The sequence below is a fragment of the Odocoileus virginianus genome, chromosome 2, assembly GCF_023699985.2.
Source record: "Odocoileus virginianus isolate 20LAN1187 ecotype Illinois chromosome 2, Ovbor_1.2, whole genome shotgun sequence".
In the NCBI taxonomy this organism is placed as follows: Eukaryota; Metazoa; Chordata; class Mammalia; order Artiodactyla; family Cervidae; genus Odocoileus; species Odocoileus virginianus.
The window spans coordinates 64,425,485-64,447,441 of NC_069675.1; the positions used below are offsets into that span (position 1 = coordinate 64,425,485).

The 21,957-nt window shown below is 40.6% G+C and overlaps 1 protein-coding gene across 11 annotated transcripts in view; it reads right to left on the reverse strand.

The window, feature by feature from the left end:
- Positions 1 to 21,957, reverse strand: part of AAK1 (AP2 associated kinase 1) — a 173,285-nt gene that overhangs the window by 28,646 nt on the left and 122,682 nt on the right. For 4 of the 11 annotated variants that reach the window (XM_070480561.1, XM_070480553.1, XM_070480530.1 and 1 more), the window contains exons 13-17: positions 21,652 to 21,915; positions 17,498 to 17,730; positions 16,134 to 16,291; positions 13,786 to 13,890; positions 6,679 to 6,774 (exon numbers count right to left, since the gene is read on the reverse strand). In XM_070480561.1, coding sequence (XP_070336662.1) covers positions 6,679 to 6,774; positions 13,786 to 13,890; positions 16,134 to 16,291; positions 17,498 to 17,730; positions 21,652 to 21,915 — 856 coding nt within the window. The remainder of the gene's footprint in view (positions 1 to 6,678; positions 6,775 to 13,785; positions 13,891 to 16,133; positions 16,292 to 17,497; positions 17,731 to 21,651; positions 21,916 to 21,957) is intronic. The other 7 variants (XM_070480534.1, XM_070480591.1, XM_070480538.1 and 4 more) reach the window with 6 other exon arrangements.

Consider the following 21,957-nt stretch of genomic DNA (forward strand, 5'->3'; position numbering starts at 1 on the left):
GCAAAAACAAAACCCAAATTCTGGGACAGCTCATACCTGAAATGCATAGAGGCTCACACTCTATTTCTCAGTTACACAAAGTGGCAGACCAGTGAAACCAAGAAATAATTCACAAATTGCATTTTGCAATGATTGAATCCTTCTAAGAAACATTTTACAAGAGTTTTCAACATCTTCTGTGTTAGAATCAGAAGTCCATGACCCCATCTTATTCCAGTATATGTGAAAAGCAGTGGACAATTATAAATAGAAGAAAATGATCCCAGTTTTGTATCAGTTCCTAGGCTGACTCTGGTATTTTCAGATCCGGCTTCAGATTCTACATGTGTGTTGGAGGGAGAGGGGAGAAAATTTCTGGATTTGGGGAGATTATTATTTATTTAATCTCTGATTGCAATACTGTACATTTTCAGCTGGGGTCTGCAAAATCCTATCAAATAAATAAGCAATATGAAAGAGCCCAAGGGCCTGAGTTTACATTAGTTACCTAATTTTTCTAAGCATCAGTTTTCTCACCTGTAAATACAGAATAATAACTACTTTAAAAGGTTGTCAGGATTAAATGGGCATATTTATTAGAAATTAATGTGTGTGTGTTTATAAATTGAAATACTTAGCACATAAAAGAGGATTAATGTCTCTTTTAAGTAAAAGGACTAGATGAGGTATGAGATTACAGTAGTGAAAATGGGTGGAATCCTAGAATTTACTCAAATGCCTTGATATGAGAATAGAATAGGCAGAATTCCTTGAATAAGGTGAAGTGGGAGGTGGAGGCAGCATGTAGAGAGGAAAAAAAGGTGAGGGAGGCGGGAGGGGGGTTCAGGGTGGAGAGGACACATGTATGCCTGTGGCCAATTCATGTCAATGTATAGCAAAAACCATCACAATAAAGTAATCATCCTCTAATTAAAACAAATAAATTGATTTTAAAAAAGAGTAACATTAAAGGTAAAAAAAAAAAAAGAACCAGGGGACCTGTGTTCTGCACAAAGTCTGTGTGGCACTTTGGGCAAATCACTGTCTCTCTCTGGATCTAAGTCTTCCCACTGATATAATGAAGACAAATTTAAAGGCTGCTATCAACCTCTAAAAGTTTAATCATACAATGTGAGGGGAAAATCAGGAAGGAGGAACTGGTTGCTTAGAAGACAAATAGCTGAATGTTGACATTGGAGCTCTGAACTGGCACTGACGGCACAGGAGGACACCTGGAGGCTCCTCCGTGACGTGAGCTAGAGCTAAAACGAGTGGCCCCAAGGTGGCAGGTTTTGGGCAATGCAGAGAGTTGCTCATCGTGCAAACTCAGCCAGACATGCCCAGCCAGGTGAACAGGGGGATGAGGTTGGGGGGAATATCTAAGCTTGCTTCTCATTTGAAAAAAGAACAAACTGCAATTTTTTTTTTTTAATCTTAGTGTAAAAATAATATGTTTACTATATAAAATTTCAGAAATATAGATAAGCTACAGGATAAAAGTAAAACTACCCTAAATTTCCCTTGTAGAGATAGCCACTGTTAAGTGTTTTTTGGGAAGATATATTTATTTTTGGCTGCCCAGGGTCTTCATTGCTGCACAGGCTTTTATTTCTAGTTGCAGCAAGCAGGGGCTACTCTAGTTGCAGTGCGCAGGCTTCTCATTGCAGGAGCTTCTCCTGTTGTGGAGCACAGGCTCTGGGGCACGTGGGCTTCGGCAGTTGTGGCTCCCAGGCTCCAGAGCACAAGCTCAGTAGTTGGGGCTCACAAGCTTCGTTGCTCTGCAGCATGCGGGATCTTCCCTAAATAGGGATCAAACCAGTGTCTCTTGCATTTGCAAGGGAGATTCTTACCTCTGGATCACCAGGGAAGCTCCACTGTTGAGTTTTAAACAAATACTCTTTCATTCTTTTCCTATATAAACTGATTGTTCAATGAATATTTAAGCATACTCATGTCTGCATAGAGATAAAGTATTAGAAAGGAACTGCTAAATCAATAAGGAAGTAAAAATCTCAAAGACCACGCTGTCCACCCCAAGAACTGTACTAATAATGTTCCCATGAGCAGGACCAGAGTGTGTCCATTTTCTGATCCCTTCACCAAGCCTGAGGCACTGGGCTATTTCCATCTTTACCAAGCTGACAGCAGAAGCTGCAGCGCCTCACTGCTTTATAATTGGTATATTACATATACCAATTAAATGATAGTGAACTTTAAAAAATATTACTGATAATTCATACTTTGTCTTTTATGAATTGTCTGCTCATATTTTTCCATAGGTGGTATTTTCCTATCATATTCTCAGTACTATAATCAGTTCTTTCACAAGTCTCTAGGGTTCTCAAAAATGAGTCAGGTTAAGCACTTGGAAAGGCAATGAAATCATAGTTAAAAGCCTGAGAAGGTAGATTGCTAAAGAAAAATGGATGCAGAATTAGTTAGCCTCGACAGAGGAAACCAAAACTGCTTTTGAAGAAGAGGACTGTTAGAACTTTGAAATGAAAGAGGGAGTGAAAGGGTCTTCTCTGAGCACCACTCCTCTCCTTAAAAGTAAGTCAAATGGAGTCAGGGGCTAGGGGAAGAGAGGAGAAGGCAACTGCTGGAGTTGGAGGCAGGAATTCATCCATTTCAGATGTAGATACCTGTCCTCTCAAGGCTTAGTTATTGAAAACATATATCACAAGAAGGGTAATAAATTCTTCATAAATCAGTCTAAGGATAGATAATCAGAACCACTTTTTGGCATGAGACTAGGGAATACTGCAAGTTGTAAAATTTCTCTCTTAAAATCTAAAAAATGAGGATAGATATCTATTCATACAGTCTAGTAAGACTAAGGGCTTGCTCAGGGCTCATTCCAACCCTAATCAGAAATAGGACCATGAGGAATAAAGCAGATTGAACTCAAGACAGAGAAGAGCCAGATGCAAGCCTCATCAAAAAAGATGATATGGCTGCTATAGCTTTGTGGCTTTGGAAATTTTATGTCTTGTCTGACTTGGGGTGTGAGCCCTGAAGTCTTGTAAGAAGAGATGCTGTTTTTAGAATTCAGCCACTCTAAACAGCTCCTATCACTGAGAAACCAGGCACTAAACTGTCTGTGACATCTGCATGCTGGAATCAAAAGTCAACTTCCATGACCCATTCTGTGGGAAGAGAAATTTTCCAGAGTAAAGACACACACTCAGATCTACCTTGGACCTTTTAATATCACAAGATGGCAGTAGGAAGTGAGGAAGATGCCAAGCAAATAGCTCTGAGAAGAATGCCAATCTTAACAATAAACCATTAAGGGAATGCAGCTTCTCTTGCCTGCTTGTCAAAAGAAGACAGAGTGCTGTAAGCCAAGAAGTAATTTTTTTTTTAAGTCGTTAATTATAGGAAGTAGCGCTCATGGGGCAACTAATGCATTCTTGCTTAGTCTTGTGGAACACTGATGTTGAAAGCTCAGTATTAAGGGGTTGCTATAAAAATCCTTTCCTCAAACTCTGAGCACTGCTGGCAGAAATGTAAAGATGTATAGTCAGTGTGGAAAACAGTATGGCAGTTCCTCAGAAAATTAAAAACAGATTTACCATACATCCTAGTAATTTTATTTTTGGGTACATACCCCAAAGAATCTTGAGTTTTAAGAGATATTTGCACAGTCATGTTCCCCGAAGCATTGTTCACAACAGCCAAAAGACAGAAGCAAACCATGTGTCAACTGACAGATGGATGAACAAAACACAATAGAATATTATTCAGTCTTAAGAAGAAAGGAAATTCTGACATATGCTACAATATGGATGAACCATGAGGCATTATGTCATGTGAAATGTTAGTCTCTCAGTCATGTCTAACTCTCTGCAACCCCATGGACAGTAGCCTGTCAGTCTCCTTGGTCCATGGAATTTTTCAGGCAAGAACAGGGTTGGAGTGATTTGACCAAAACCACCTACCTACTAAGTGGCTAGAACCAAGCTCTTACATGTTCAAATCTGTTACTGTATTTCCCTAAACCTTAAGTTGAGCTCTCTAGTCAAAGGCCTGATTGACCTGGGATGGATGCAAAGGAGACCATTAGCTGCCTTGAGCTGTGGGCCACTAAAGAGCAAGGAGCTCAGTCACACAGAATTAGGGCCTCCCTTCCTCATTCACAAGGCAAAAGACTACATGACACACACAAAGGAAATTATATGTGTAAACATTTAAAGAGCATAAAATAAAATGTGAAGTCACAAAAGACACAGTTGTCAGGAGACTGAGGTTCCATGACTCACCACCAGGAAGGATGAGTGTGGGAGGGGAAAGCACATTTGTAAAACCAACCAACCAATACACCTGACCGCTGTCCACCATGGAGTGGAGAGAGTGACCAACTGCTTGCTTTGAGGGGCAGGAGACAAACCCGCAGTCTGCCATGGGACCAGAGACCCTAAATTCTCAGTCCTCTCCTCAGTGGAGTATTTCGAGATGCCACGGAAGGATATGGGGATAAAGAGCTGTAACTGAATGCTGAATGTGCCACAGCCTGGGCACTGAAGTAAATGAAATATTCAGAGACACAATGGTCACATGCCATCCTCAGCCCAAATTCCAGACAGCAGCATGAAAGGAGGAAACTGAGGATTTGCTGAGCTTAGCTACTACTTTCATCCAGGGGTTTGGCAGCTTCCTGACATGTGGGCTGTGGGCTGTTTATATCTCCTCAAACAGTGGGTAGCAGACCTGGCTCAAGGTTGGCGGAGTCACACATGGAAGGCTATGGAGTTAGGAGTCTGGGGTTTGATGGTTGGGGACAGAAATGGAGAGTAATGGGACTGCCGAAAGCCTTTCAGCCTCAGGTTTTATTTAATTTATTCATCTGATCTGCAAATACTCAGTGAGTGCCAGCTATGCCCAGCAGTATTCCCGACACTGGCAGTACACTGGCAAATAAGATAGACAAGGCCCCTCCCTCAGACCTGACATTCTGGTGGGGACTGAACAAGCAAACAACAGGCAATGAAGAAGCAAAAACCAACAATGTCACGATACGTGCTATGAAGAATAAAGCCAGCGAGTGTGACTGACAGCGCCCACAGGACCACATTGGGCCTCACTGAGAAGACAGCATTTAAGCTCAAGACCCAAATGTCGACTGACAAGAAGGAAAACCTTTCCAGGCAGAGTACCAGAAAGTGCAAAGGCCCTGGGGTGGGAATCAGGTCAGCTTACTGAAGGAAAGACTGAGGAGATGAATGCTCTGAGCTCAGGGCAGAGAGGCAGCCAAGGGCCAGATTCGTCAGGGCCTTGTGGGTGTGGTAAGAAGCCTGGATTTTTTGCTTAGTGATTTGAGAATTCAAAGGAGTAACATGTATGATTTATGCTTTCATCCTCTGGCTTGTGCCAAGAGGCCACCCTTCCAGCTTCTGCAGCTCATGGGCTATCTGGGTAAGAACAAGGCATGAACCTGAAGGGGTATCTTGAAACTGGCCTGTCTAGGCCCTGCCAGGCATACCTGAAAGATGCAACAGAGAAAAGGACCTCTATTTGACATCTTCTCATTTCTTTAACTATCCTACCTGAGTCATTCCTTAATGATTTTAAGTATTTCTGACCTACCTCCAGGTCCAGCCAGTTACACACAATACTACCTGATTAAGGCAAATTTCTGCTGCTTCTTAGAAGAGGCAACAAACTATCTAATAAAGAAATAAAAACTGTCTTGGTACCCTAGCTGTGGGTCTGTTTTGTAAGCAGAGGATTTCCACATCACAATCCCTTCCAATTGTGAAGCCATCAATCAAATAAATCCCTCTGACATTTTGGGAGAGAAGAAAAAACCAAGCAGATTCTTTCAGTTCAAGAAATCGACAGGGATAAGAATGAGGAAAAAGAAAAACTATCAACAGCAAAATGACTGCCAGTTATTTCTAAGGGGCTGGATCTCTTTGCTTTTCGAAAGGGACTGATCAAGAAGGAAAGAGCAACTTCTGTCCCTCACATGGTGCTCCTCTTCCCCTAAGAGGATGAGGAGGGGAGCAGAGAGAAATCTTTGGCATCATGAATCCCAACTGGAAAGCATCCAAGCTTTGTTTCGAAAGCTGTTTCAATCAGACCACGCTAACTGTTTCTTACTTTTTAGACTGTTTACTTAAAAATCAGTATACAGCAGATTGTAGGGGAGATTAGAACTACTTATCTTGATGATGAAAAGTCAAGTTCAGATAGTGGAAAGTAGTGGAACCTAGGTCTCCTGACTCACATTCCCTATCAAACTTTATTATGCATTTTTATCTTATAAAAATAAAGCACTTTAGAACAAAACAGGAATAGGAAGTCACTCATAATCCAATTAGTATACTATACTATTATGATTTTATTCCTTCTATCATGTGCTTGTAGGTTCCCCCCACACACACTGTTATCATCACACTGGACTAAAAGTTCTTTGCAATACACAGGCGCCTTACATTACCATTAACACAGTCAAGGATATGAGACTTAACACTGATGTGATGTAGAATACAATTTGGTATAATTTGAGCTGAATTTACTGTCTTTGCTAAGGATAAGCACCTTCCAAGTGAATGTTGTCCCTTTTATTGAGACACAGTAAAAATATGGAACAGTACCTATTATTAGGTCTTGGACTGCAAGTTGTTCTCAGAGTGTTTAAAACAGAACTCTCAAGAGGCCCTGCGATGTAACTTAACTTCAGTTTTATTTACCTACCTGGTGCATCAGGTACTTGAAGAGGAATGAAAGGATCAGATACACTTAGAAGAGGAAGGTTAGAATCCACAGTCTGCCCACCCTTCCTTTTTTCAGCTGGAGTTGGTTGGAGGGGAAGGAACGGTCAAGGAGACAGGGAAAAAGAGAAAAGCAGAAAACATCAAGTAAATCTAGATGTATTTACCATCTATTAACCCAACTCAAATTATAAAGTCTAAATTTATAGGCAGAATAAAGAGAAATGAGTGGATACAATTCAATGTAATAGCAAAATATGTATGAGATATATACTCTGGTCCTCGCAGCACAGTCTGAGATGCAGTTAATGATGAAACTAGGATAGCTGTACATCTGAAATTTCTCTTCTTCCTTAGATACTGCAGTCCAGAGTAATCTCTTTTAGAATTCCTACAGCAATTACTAGCCCTATCACACATTTTGGTAGGTAAACAAACTCTATTTTGTAATCTAGAATATGGGTATAGGTATTTCCTTTGTACCCATTTCCCTCGTGAGGTCTTTTAGGGACTGAATCCTATTCTATCACTAAATGTCTAATGTAATCCTAGGCAAACAGAGAGACAGAAACAGAGTTTTTGCCTATTGCAAGGTTAGACAAGCCCTAACCTCTGGACAACCTCTACCATACTATTGGCATTCACTCTGTATTTGGCAAACTTATAGATTTACAAAAAATCTATACACCTTAAGGAATACCAGAGTTTGAAGGGATCTTCGGATTTTCTAGCACAATTTTCTTATTTTTCAGAAGAGAAAATGAAGCCCAGAAGTTAAGAGACTAACCAGAGGTCCACCAGCAGACCCATGATCAAAACACAGGTCACCTAGTTTCTACTTCACCATGCTGTACCTTGCATTTTATTAATCAGCTTGTTTCTCAATTAAAATCTAATCTAGCCTTTTATAAAGTAGATGTACAAAAAAGTTTAATTTTCAAATAATTAAAGAAAAATAGGAAGTTGCAGTACATAGAACCCTGTGAACCAGCTTCCCCCAGTGGTGAGTTCTTATAATTGAAGCTGATTATCATTGACACTGGTGCAATTCTGTTGACTAACCTCTATCCCATTTATACAAGTTTTCACATGTATTCATTTGTGTGTGTATATATATAGTTCCTTGCAATTTGATTCTATGTATAAATTAGTCTAAGTACCACAACAATGATACACAACGGTTCTATCAAACAAAAATCTTCCCTGTATTCCACTACAGTCACACCCACTCCTTACTCTTCTCCTAATCTAATTCTGTCATTTTGAGAATAATCAATAAACTGGGCTTCTAACTAAGCTTCGTTAAAGGTTGATGGAGGAAGAGAAGGGTAAAAACCACAGCTTTTAAGTCTTTGAAATATTTTAAAATGAGATACAATGAAATATATTCAAAGAAAAATAAATTATGAAAAAATATATATAGCATAACTCGTTTTGAAAAAATGTATGTATACAGAAATAAAACTATGGACATAAATACTGTAAAACATTAGCAATGTTTTCCTCTTGGAGCAGGGTTATGAGTTTCTTAATCTTGCTTCTTTGGGGTTTTAGCAAATGAACGTATATAATTAGTCAACCAAAAACTATTTTTAAAAAAGAGGTACAATGTCAAGTTTTAATCATCTGACTGTTTCTCCTCTAATGTATGGACATAGTTTAGTTAACATTTTTGCAGCTTTTACCATAAAAATGTTATTGATAACCCGTGTCATCTTCACCAACTCATTGCCACATTTCCTGCTTAGCTCCTCCCTTGACTGGATAGAAGGTTTTAAAATCAGCGAACCGCCTGAGCTTGATTAGAAACCTTCCAGAAAATATTGCCACCCTGAACTTCATACAAATGGAGACATACTCATTTCTGGGACTTAGACATAATTTTCTTTCATTTGTAAATAATGAAGATTCTTCTTCATTCAAATTACAAATATGAACACAGAGAAAACACCAAATGTTCACAGAAAAATGTTGCATAAACTGAGGGAAAAAGATGTTCTGTAATGTCTGCAAAAGTTTAATGTCACTGATTTATAAGATTTCTGAGATGTGTTCATGACTACAGCTACTGTGCTGGGCTGCTCAGGTACAAATCTCTACTCGTGTCATTCTCCACCTGGGATCTTGGGCAGGTCACTCAGTCTCTTGTGGGCTTTTGTGAGGGATCACTAGGGAGAAAGCGAATAAAAGCACTTAGTGTGCTTAGCATGTGGCATGTATTCAACATATGTTCACTGTTATTACTGCCCTAATTTTACTCAAATATCTGTTTTCTAAATTGTTGGGCCTTTAAAAAAACTGCCATTTACAGTCTTCAAAGTAAGCATAAAGGGGAGAAGACACAAAAATAAAAGCAAAAAAACAACTCTTAAAAAAAACAGTTCATACAGACAAATAACAAAACATAAGATACATAATAAGTTAGAATTAGGCATTAAAACTGGAATTGGATGGAAAATGATTAGGAACCTTTGTCAAAACATTGACGAATCCAAGCTCCTGTCCTTTGGCAGGAAGCAACTCCTTTCCTTCATCCAACAAGTCTGTACTGAGCCAAGCACTGTACTAAATGCTGGGATTCAGCAACAAAGAAGACTCTCCGAGGGCTATTCCACGACCCTCTTTTCCTACCCACACCATAAGTGGTCATCACTGTGATATTTTATCTCAAGGACAATGACCAATGCTTTATACACTTGGTATCAGTTCAGTTCAGTTGCTCAGTCGTCTGACTCTTTGTGACCCCCATGAATCGCAGCACACCAGGCCTCCCTCTCTATCACCAACTCCCGGAGTCTACCCAAACCCATGTCCATCGAGTCTGTGATGCCATCCAGCCATCTCATCCTCTGTTGTCCCCTTCTCCTCCTGCCCCCAATCCTTCCCAGCATTAGGGTCTTTTCCAGTGAGTCAACTGTTCACACGAGGTGGCCAAAGTACTGGAGTTTCAGCTTCAACATTAGTCCTTCCAATGAACACCCAGGACTGATCTCCTTTAGGATGGACTGGTTGGATCTTTTTGCAGTCCTAGCGACTCTCAAGAGTCTTCTCCTGCACCACAGTTCAAAGGCATCAATTATTCGGTGCTCAGTTTTCTTCACCGTCCAACTCTCACATCCATACGTGACTCAGAAAAAACCATAGCCTTGACTAGATAGACCTTTGTTGGCAAAGTAATGTTTCTGCTTTTTACTATGCTATCCAGGTTGGTCAGAACTTTCCTTCCAAGGAGTCAGTGTCTTTTAATTTCATGGCTGTAATCACCATCTGCCGAGATTTTGGAGCCCCCAAAAATAAAAGTCTGACACTGTTTCCCCATCTATTTCCCATGAAGTGATAGGATCAGATGCCATGATCTTAGTTTTCTGAATGTTGAGCTTTAAGCCAACTTTTTCACTCTCTTCTTTTACTTTCATCAAGAGGCTTTTTAGTTCCTCTTCACTGTCTACCATAAGGGTGGTGTCGTCTGCATATCTGAGGTTACTGACATTTCTCCTGCCAATCTTGATTCCAGCTTGTGCTTCTTCCAGACCAGTGTTTCTCAGTTAGTGGAGGTGATGGAATTCCAGTTGAGCTATTTCAAATCCTGAAAGATGATACTGTGAAAGTGCTGCACTCAATATGCCAGCAAATTTGGAAAACTCAGTAGTGGCCACAGGACTGGAAAAGGTCAGTTTTCATTCCAATCCCAAAGAAAGGCAATGCCAAAAGAATGCTCAAACTACCCCACAATGGAACTCATCTCACATGCTAGTAAAGTAATGCTCCAAATTCTCCAAGCCAGGCTTCAGCAATACATGAACCATGAACTTCTAGATGGTCAAGCTGGTTTTAGAAAAGGCAGAGGAACCAGAGATCAAATTGCCAACATCCACTGGATCATAGAAAAGGCAAGAGAGTTCCAGAAAACATCTATTTCTGTTTTATTGACTATGCCAAAGCCTTTGACTGTGTGGATCACAATAAACTGTGGAAAATTCTTAAAAAGATGGGAATACCAGACCACCTGACCTGTCTCTTGAGAAACCTGTATGCAGGTCAGCAAGCAACAGTCAGAACTGGACATGGAACAACAGATTGGTTCCAAATAGGAAAAGGAGTATGTCAAGGCTGTATATTGTCACCCTGCTTCTTTAACTTATATGCAGAGTACATTTGGTATAGTCAAACTAAATATCCAAATTTGAGCACTTTAAACCAGACCAAAATACCAACAAACTTAAAAATCCTACAGACCAGACAACAAAGCTAAAAATGAAAAATAATGCACAAAAAGTTTTAACTATTTAATATTTGAAATGTACACCTTCTGAATAACTCCAATGCCTATTTCAAAATATTAACACTGAAAATATCATATGAAGACTTATGAGATACAGTTAAAACTTGAGAGTTTTTTCTTATAAGGGAAACACACAGCTATTAGAAAGCACTCTCGACAGTATAATCCTCAAAAGTTGGGGTAGGGTGGGCAACTGGAGCAAGGAGACAAGGGAGTAATAAATTATGTGTGAAAAAGTCTTCCTGGAGATTACAGTCTCCCTCCCCACAGTCAGGCTGGTTGAAAATCTCTCTTATATTGAGAGAAAAACTCTAAAATTTTTTATTTTTAAGAATTAAAAAATTTACTATGTATTCTTTTTGAAATCAGCAAAGTGAGCCTAAAAAAGGGAACTGTAATCAAAAAGATAACAGCAACAGTCAAAGAATTAGAAGACCGAAAAACAGTTCTATAGAGTTCTCTTTGAAAGATAATAAAACAGCAAGTTTCTAGTTAGAGTTACCAAGAAAAAGAGAAACACAAACGCACACAATAAAACTGACGTATGCCAAGAAAATACTACAGAATATTTCAATGTACTCCTCCATCTTATTAAAAAAAATTTTGAAACTATAGATGATTTTCTAGGAAAATATTATTAAATTTGCCTTATTATGAGGCAGAAAACCTGAGAGAGGAAGTTCTAGAGCCAAATGGTTAGTCTCCTAACTCTGCTACTTACTAGCTATGAGACTCTGGGAAAGAGACTAGTCTGTACTCAGTCACCTCAACCATAAGTGATACGCAAATGGTATGGCAACCTTCGAGGGTTGTTGAGAGGGTCAGATGAGATAATACTTATAAAGGACAAATGACAAACTGGTGGGCACAATGCCTGCAATATATGACACATGAAGCGCTCTTACATATTAATAAGAACAAAACAAACACAGAACCATAAAAAAAAAAAAAGGACACGAACAACCCAAATCTCAAAAGTAATAGAAATGGCCAGTAAACAGTGTCTTCTATCTAAAACCTCTAAGCTGGTCTGGGTGGGAAAATGAGGTGAAAATTACTCTCATCTATTGTTAATTGAAATAAAATTTGATTAGCATTCTTGGAAACTGATTTGGAAATAGGTACCATAAAGCCTTAAATACATATATATGTTAATTTAGCAAATAATCTCCTAGAAGTTATCTTAAGGAAATCTTAAAGGATATAAATAAAAACTTAGCTGCAGGCATGTTTATGTGGTGAAAATTTATAACAACCTAAGCATTCGTCAGGAGAAGGAAACGGCAACCCACTCCAGTGTTCCTGCCTGGAGAATCCTGTGGACAGAGGAGCCTGCTGGGCTGCCGTCTATGGCGTCGCAGAGTCGGACGCGACTGACGCGACTGGGCAGCAGCAGCAGCAAGTGTTCGTCAAAAGTGGTGTTAGATACAATGTTACTATTCTTCCATTAAAAATCATGTTGTAGATTAACATTTATCAACATGGAAAACTAGTTCCCATATAATGTATACAAAAGGAATAACAAACTGGACAACAGAAAGCTCCTCCATAGCAAGAACTACCTCTGTGGTTACAGAGGCCATATTATCACAATGCAACTAAAATATATCTTAAGTGACTTTAGGGTGAAGAAATCAAAACTTAAATTTAAAAACATCCAGAAAACAAGAATAAGAGAGCATTACATATTAAATATTACCGAATGACAGCCAAAGTTCTAATAAGAAATAAATTTATGCAGTTAGAAAAACTTCTAACACACATAAAGAAAGCAGGAAGAAGGAATACAAAGAGTTAAAAGCAGTAATTAATCAATATAATTTAAAAGATCAATTTTGAAGGATATCAGATTCCATACAAAGAACATAGTCAAAACCTCACATCCATTGCTGAGGAATTTATAACAGTAAAATGTTGACATAAAATTCATGTTTAAAAAAGAGGTACTTGGCTAAATATACTAGGATATACCCATATAAAGGAATTTTATGTACACAAGTTAAAAGATTTCTAAAGTAAAAACCAGGCTTTAAAATGTGACTATAAAAATGCATGTTGGAGTCATAAATTGAGGGTGAAAAGTGTGTACAGAATAGTGGACACCTGTGTGTTCATAAAGAAGCAGCTCTGTAACTTTCCTCAGATTCTCAAAAGATCTCTGTGACCCTAAAAGGGTTAAATGCTGCTAACAGACATCAAAATGGTATCCAAAATGGTATTTCTTGTGTTAATTTCTTGAGGATGAGATCATGGGGCTTTTAACCTTCTCTATGTTTTCCTATAAATTACTAAATAAAATATATTGTTTATTAATGAAAGGGAAAATTAGGTTTTTATTATTACTTCTAGAATTTTTTAAAAGTCTCATTTAAAAAGGTCTCTCTCTCTCCCCAGAAACACAGACACACATGCACAAAAACAAGCAGCAGCAGAATCAGATATAGTATAGAACATCCAATTCTTAGAACCCTCCAAGTCATTCCAAAGAACCTAAGCAATTACAAGACAATAACAGAGTGATGTTTCTGAAATTTAGAAATATTTGCTTAAGAACATGTCTATGGACTTCAGAGAACAAATCCTGTATATTACTGCCAGATCATTCTGACAATCTAATTCAAAGTAACTTTAGATCATTTTTTAATTCCCTCCCCCTTTTTTTTTAAGGAAATCTTTTAAGTGATGGAAAATATGCTAGCCCCAGGATCTGGGGCTCGCCGGCATGCTAGGGTCATCTGTGGACTGGAAACCAGTAGTGGGAAGATGACAACAGTGAAGTCTTGAGTTACAGGTGTCTGCCATACTAACCAGTTCCAGCAGAAAATGAGGAAGCAGCAAAAGCATCACCTTGGGTTGGTTGAAAGCCTGGGATCAAACTCTCAGCAGAGCCTCCAAGTTTCTCAGGATATTTGCCTGGAGGGATAAAACACCACTCAGTTCATCCCAGGAGAATCCCACAGTGCACACCCAGGCAGGAGGTGAAGGGCATCCTCCAAACTGACATCTACTCTTGACTGTTTTTACCGCATAAAGGCAACACCTTAGCTATTCAAAGGTCTTTATCTAGCCACTGCAGTAACTGAGAAACAGCTGAGGAAAGAAAGAAGTCTAAAGCCCTAAAGCTTGAGCATATTACTCAGAGCAGAATGCCTCCAGCCTTCACACTGAGTCCATTTATCTCTACATAATTCTAATGAGTGTGATGATCTGTTTTCCACATTAGAAGCAGTTAGGAGAGCAAGTGAGGAGAGAGATGGCAGTGGTGAGATGTTATGAGGGACGGGCACAACGACAACAGCTTAATGTAAAAGCCAACAGCTGACTAACAAGAAGAGTGACAGGAAATTATTAAAATTTTAAAGAAGAATTTTAAAACTAGGGCGTCACTTAATAGAGTGCAAAATACTAATTTTCAATAGTCTGTGAAGGTGCTTCTGTTTATAATCCAGAGCAATAACTGGTATGCATGATGATAGCACAAATTGACAATGAATGTCAAAGGAAATTAAATCCTATTCACTATGAAGACTGAAAAAAAAAAGGGCAAGAAAGCATTTGGATTTGTTGTTGTTTAGTTGCTAAGTCATGTTCAACTCTTTTCAACCTCATGGACTGTAGCTCGCCAGGCTCCTCTGTCAATGGAATTTTCCAGGCAAGAATACTGAAGTGGGTTGCCATTTCCTTCTCCAGGGAATCTTCCCAACCCAGAGATCGAACCTGCATCTCCTGCATTGGCAGGCAGATTCTTTGCCATTGAGCCACCAGATGTCCATGAAATAATGAAACTAAAATGTTTGGTCAAAGCTGTTATCATTCACTCCATTCTGATCATTCTTTTAGCCTGTGCTTTTGTTGACACTGAGGTACTTTTTTTTAAACTGTATCATATTGAAGAATTTTCCCAGGGTATATACTGTTGTTTTCTGAAGAGAGAGAGAGAGTGAGAGTGTGTGTGTGTGTAGGCATCCTGCCTTTCAAATTAGCTGATATATACTGTTGTTTTCTGAAGGTGTGTGTGTGTGTGTGTGTAGGCATCCTGCCTTTCAAATTAGCTGGTAAATACTGTTGTTTTCTGAAGGGGTGTGTGTGTGTGTGTGTGTGTATGTATAGGCATCCTGCCTTTCAAATTAGCTAATATATACTGTTGTTTTCTGAAGGGTGTGTGTGTGTGTAGGCATCCTGCCTTTCAAATTAGCTGGTATATACTGTTGTTTTCTGAAGGGGGTGTGTGTGTGTGTGTGTGTGTGTGTGTGTGTGTGTGTGTGTGTGTGTGTGTAGGCATCCTGCCTTTCAAATTAGCTGGTATATATTGTTGTTTTCTGAAGGGTGTGTGTGTGTGTGTGTGTGTGTAGGCATCCTGCCTTTCAAATTAGCTGGTATATACTGTTGTTTTCTGAAGGGTGTGTGTGTGTGTGTGTGTGTGTGTGTAGGCATCCTGCCTTTCAAATTAACCGGTGGATTTGAGGGTGGAAACAGTATCTTCCTGCCTTTCAAATTAGCTGGTATATACTGTTATTTTCTGAAGGGGTGTGTGTGTGTGTGTGTGTGTGTGTGTGTGTGTGTGTATGTATAGGCATCCTGCCTTTCAAATTAGCTGATATATACTGTTGTTTTCTGAAGGTGTGTGTGTGTGTGTGCCTTTCAAATTAGCTGGTATATACTGTTGTTTTCTGAAGGGTGTGTGTGTGTGTGTGTGTGTGTGTGTAGGCATCCTGCCTTTCAAATTAACCGGTGGATTTGAGGGTGGAAACAGTATCTTCTACTTATTTGATCTCCTCTCCATGGTCAGTCAACAGGAGCAGAGAATTCTGATCACAAAGATTCAGTGAGGTCACACTCTCAGGGTGAGCAGTTATGATCCTCTGGGATAATACACCCACTTAGGACAAGGTGCCATTACACACCTCCAAAGAGTAAATGTGTTTGACACTATCATCCTGATCTCTGCTACCAAACCTGTCCTAAATGTTTCCGACTCTCCCGGCTGCCCCCACAACACGGCCAGGATTTCCTGAGGACAATGGGGCTCTAGTGAAAATATAAATTGATTTGCACACAGACTTCAAAGTCAAGTCTTGGGTCCAAGCCTACATTTTCACAAGCATACCCCTCTAGAATTAAGGTTCAATATCCTCAAAAAGGTACTGATTACTCACCTTCCCCCAGCTTGGCAAAATCCTTGTTTAGCAGTTCTTCAGCTGTGAGTTTGGAGAAATTGTCGTCATCAAAGGGATTCCACGTAGAACCTTCTGAAGGATTATAAACATTTTGCTGGGAGGCCCGAGGGGAGCCTGAAGGAGTGGTGGTTGCAGACCTAGGTAGGTTCCCATCCCCACGAAATAAAAAGACACATGAAGGTTGAAAAGGGTCAATCTATTCTTGTTTCAAGATCAAATTATTTTCTAAGTCAAACCATTATTTTCCACAGTATTTTTCTAAAAGGTCTTCCTGAGGCAATGGAAGTTTCCACAGAGGCCCTTTCCACTGTGTGAAACAAACATCTCTCTTTCTTTTGTGATTCACTATCTCTCATTACTTCTTTAATCTCTCGCTTATTAGATTTTTGGCCTCATTTGCGAGTTCTTTCATTCAGGATCCTAGACCAACCTGTTGCTGGGCTCGTGCATCCTGTGGTCACCACTGTAACATTCACAACTGGCCCCAGAGAGGCTTAGGCCTATTCCCGCTGCTTCACATCTGTCAGGGTCCAGCATCAGTGGACACCATCACAGTTAAAGAGCAACAGAGACAGTTACCACCATCCTGGGCTCCTGTGTATCATTACTTAATTTCTTCTAAAGTCTCTCTTGATGCCCTTTGCATTTAGCTAATGACTTAAAGATTTTTAACTTTAGTACATGGTTCCAAGAAAGTCGAGGGTTTGACACTGCATTTACGCAACAAACACTCATTGTGATCTACTTGCTGTCAGGCACAGAGCCTGTCACCAGATTTACTAAGGCTGGTTAAACCATGGTGCTTGTTACGGACAAACCTACAGGCCAGGTCAGCTAGACATACAAACAAATAATACAGTGTGATACATGCTCAAAGAGAGTTCAGACAAAATTATATATGATACCAGAGGAAGGGTCAAAGAAAAAATAACTGTGTATGTGGATCTTAATGAACAAATAAGCATTTCCTAAGTGGACCAGAAGGAGAGTGGCAGTTCTACCAGTGTGACACAATAGGCCTTGACCTATTAATCAGTCAGTTCAGATATTATTCCACAGAAAATGGGGAGTCAAGGAAATGTTATCCGCATGGAGAGATTTGGTCAGATCAAGAATTTAGGAAACACTCTACACAGTATGGGATGGATGAGAGACTGAAATAGTGAGGCAAGTAAAAAATTATTTTTTAAGATCAGTCTGATCTATGCACTACAGGAAAATTCAGTTTCTTATTAAACCCAGACACGCACCCCTATACATACATCTATACACAATTATGTACATAGCAAAAATTATACAGCAATGGCCCCCCAGCAGCCCTGGCCCACAGAAGCAGTACATACTTGGACTTATTGAGACTGGCCTCAGCTGCAGCTGCTTGGAGCAGCTGGGTTGATTTGCTGGCAGGGACCCCAAAGACTGCACTGTGGGTCACGTCGCTGAGAATTCGCCTGTGCCCAGCACGCTGGGCCTTGGGGGATGATGGAGGAGTGAGAGATCCAAGTTTCTGCCCCTGGATGGTAGGAGGTGGGGTTGTCTGAACCTTTGGCTGTTGTCTTACTGGGGCCTGAATCTGCTAGGAAGAGAGATGAAAGTGTTCAAGAAAGGGGGGAGGGGTGGGAGAGGAGAGGAAAATCAAATAAGCAGACAGGTATAACAAAAAAATGCCATGTGAGAGCTAACATATGGTTCAAATGGCACAGTTTCTCAATAACACCCAGATTGTCTAGGCTTTCTTGACAATCTGAGATGCAGCCTTGAGCCTGATACCAACAGAGTTACTTACCTGGTGTTTATATATACATTTCAGTTTTCATCAGCAATAATAAACAAGGTAACCATATGCAAGTCGACTCAAAGGCTGCAGAAGTCATTCCTAGGTCTAAAGATCTAGAAAGTTTCCTAAAGGACCACTTTCTGCTTTCAAAATTCATTCAGAATGCCTCCAAAGGGTAGGCTTCAAGCATTCCACTACCCGAGTCACAAGCCAACAAAGGCTCACCTCCAGCTAAAACACATTTGAGCTGAATGAGTTCTGCTAAGAGATCCCTGACTTTCTGACAGAACACAGACTACGAGTTAGAAATAAGTGAGACAATTTCACTGTGATTAAGAGATGGCAGTTCTTTTTTGCTTTTGCTGTTAACACTCTGTTTCATTGACAGGATGGGTCTTGCAGGATTCTGTTTCTGCAGTGACCTCTGAGAAAATGTAAGCATGGAGGCAGTTGGATTAATCTGTTACAATCTTACTTTTGGAAATGGCACCAAAGAACAAGGTAGAGGATACAATAAGAAAAAAGTTTTAAAGCCCTTGATAATGACTGACCTAATAATATGAGATGTGGACCTTCTTAAAAAAAGAACGCAGGCAAGATGCACTGTCACCACAGAAAAACAAACTGGAGGGAACATCCTCGTTCCCATGTGGTGAGTTTTTAAGCATAAGCCATAATCTACAAAGTTCCATGTCAAGAAAATGATCAAATTAAAAAGGTTAAAGAGGAACACCTAATCTTTTCTTCCTTAACTGTCAATCCAGAGATAAAGGAATTTAAGACTATTCAATGCCTCAGGGGTTGAACTATCCCTTCCCTCCAGTCTCTCATCTCAGAGTGGAGCTGTCCCTCCATGTTGCAGGTCAGCTCCTACATTCTATGTCTCCAAAGCTTGGCCCTGGGAGAGATTCCAGAGACTAGTATCCAGCTACTTGGGTCAGGATGCTGATAGCCTGGGGGTTTCTGTCCTTATGCTGACTCAGGCTTTCATTTTACTGAGGCAAGCTGTGTGCATGTAAGAGTACACAACCACTCACCAACTGAATGAATGAAATGATATAAGGTCCTAATATTGACCAAATTATGGTCAGAGGGTAAAGCAGCTTACTGCATCTCTGAGGGAGAAGCAAAGTGCTCTGTGAAGAAGCCCAGAGCCCCATTTTAGGACATTCATTACTCTAAAAAGGGTACTCAACTGTTGAGGCCCTTTATTTTGAAGAGTCCAAACTACTGGGAGAACACTTTCCCTTCTTCTCACTTAATCTCTGTATGCGGCACACTAGAGAACATGTGCTTCTGTCATGATGACACCTTATCCTATCACAGCTACCAATTCAAAGTGGCTACCACCCATCCACCCACATCCCACAATAGCCTTGTCTAGCAGTTTTATTTCCAATCAGAATTTCAGACTGAAGACTCAAGAGGGATCTGAAACAGCATGAATTCCAACTCCCTCATTTTAGAAATTATAAGACCAAAGATCCCTGAGGTTAAGTGCTTGCTCAAGGTCACAGGATCAATTGAGGGTAGAATCCATGCTCAGGACTCTCTTTTTTGCACAATGATGCTTCCTCATCCAAAAATGAGATTATGAAGGGGGAAGAGGGAGACATATAACCCAGTGGGAGAGAAGCAGGGTAGACTCAAGATGTCTATCTTGCCAAAGATTTTTTAAAAAGCAAAATACATAACTATGAAAGAAGTATAATCACATTAAGAAATATAAGAATATAGACAAGGGAAGAAAAACCACCTCAACTTCCACTCCAATACTCAAGTACAATTGTTCTTACCTTATATTTGGTATCTTATATTTACGTCTTTTTCAAGGACAAACTCTTCCTGTAATTTCATCTCTCCTTTAGCATTATCCCATGAGCATTTCCATACTGTTGTACAGACTTTTATAACCATGACTTTTATGACTGCATAGTTAGGTTGTTGGAATGTGGAATGCTGCTTCCATGCCTGTGTTGATCATTAAGACTGTAGTAAACCCCTGTGGGATATGGCCACATCCCTGCTGTGAAAGGGCTGCACGGTACAATTTACATTCACTTACTTGCTTCTCTAGGTAAGTCCTACAAAGTCATGGGAGAAAGGGAAGGGTCAAGGCCGGGAAACTCTGGCTCCTGGCTGAAGCCTGTTCTGCTCTTGTCCCCTCTCTGTATTCTTAACCAACTTCCCCTGAACAAAGTGCTCAAGTATTTTTTCATCCAGAAAACATGGAGAAGGATCACAGTTCATTCTTAGGAAAGTGGATATTCTGTCCAGGGTCAGCAGAGAGGGTTCCCGAGAGAAGTGGACAGTCAGTGGCAGCACTGCCATTACCCTGGATGAGCCCAGCTGTTCCCCTTGAACACAGATCAGGATTCTTCAATTCTTGCCCCAGCTCTGCTGCTGTTGGTCTATGTATCTCGGGTGATTCCCATTCTAGCCTGGGCCTCAGTTTCCAATTCCATTAGAGGACTGGATGAGACAAAATTTCAGCTACATGATACGACAGTTTTTTTTTAATTCTTTTCCCATCAGCAAGAGGAACTCTGTTACTTGTTAAAAATACAGAGAATGGTTGTCTACCACATGCCCGCAGGAAGATCGAGCTATTTCAGAAATGCAGGTGTAAAGACACTGAGCTGAGACTCAGAGAAGACAGTCTATTTATGGCGCTGTTTCCTTTTGAAGGGATGTAGGTTTTCTGGTTTAAGATCAGTGACAAAACTCTATTAGAAATCAATCCTTAGAAAGACAGTTTCTTACTTTTCCTTGTTCCTCTGTTGGTTGGACTTGCCTGGGAATGATAATAGCTGTGATACTCCATCAACTGGGGATATAAAATGCCCTTTACCATCACTATGAAGTTTTCTATTACCGTCACTCTGTGAGTACAGAATTAAGGACACTCATTAAAGGCCAAAGTATCATGTGCCTGAGGATATACCCGTGGAGGTGAATCAGAAGAGCGTGTAGAGGTCCTGATTCTAAACTCAGCCAATATCTAGAAGTGAACATGCCCAATTTCTAAACTGACCAGAGGGCTCAAATAATAGTCAGATGCTCTGGTGCCCAGAGGGGCATCAGGCCACAGCAAACAGTCTCAGAAAGCAGGCTCTTGAAGGTACTGCATACTTGTATGAAGTGGCCGGTAATGTCATTCAAGACAAAGAACAAGCACACACGGTCAGAACTCAGGGTAAAGGTGGGGGGCCTACATGAACCTTCTGAGACTGGCAAGGCCACAGTGGTCACACTGCCCTCTGAAGACAGGAAAGGGATTAGCTCTAACTCTACTTTGGTCTCTGACTGCTCGACACTGGCACCAGTAGACACAAAGGACAGCTCTTCCCACTGCTCTAATATTAGGGTGAGAAACGAGAAAGTTTGTCTTCTATTAGTCCCAAACTCCTAATTTATCCCTCTCCCCTCCTTTCCTCTTTGATAACCATAAGTTTGTTTCCCATGTCTGTGAGTTTATTTATGTCTTGTAAACAAGTTCACTTTCCATGAGCAACTTAGAATCATTTTTCTAAAACCTTAAGCTTCTATCGAATACTTCATCCTCTGCCTGGATACATTGGGAAAAGATCAAATATTTTAACCACCAGGGTGGGGGAGCAGCCAAGCCTTGGTCCAGCAGCTCCCTCACCAGCTGCTGCCGCCTCTTGCCCACCCTCCCCCTAGCCCTCACTGCGGGCTCCTCTTCTGGCTGACTCTCACCGCTGGCTCCTGGGCAGGGGCTGGCGGGGCTGCTGCGGCCGGCTGTGCTTGGGGCTGTGGTACGGCTGCCACTGCGGCCTTCTGCTGCAAGGCAGCCTGCTGAGTCAGCAACTGTTGTTGATGCAGGGCTGTGGCCAGCTGCTGTTGCTGCTGCTGCTGCTGCTGGTAGAAGTTCTGTATCAGCTGCTGTTGAGAGCTTCCTTGGGATACCACGGGGAACTGAGCAATCACTGGTTGCTGGGCTGCCGGATGTACTGCCTGAAACTGAGCAGGGGGAAGGGGGCCAAGAAGGAGGAGGTGAGTAAA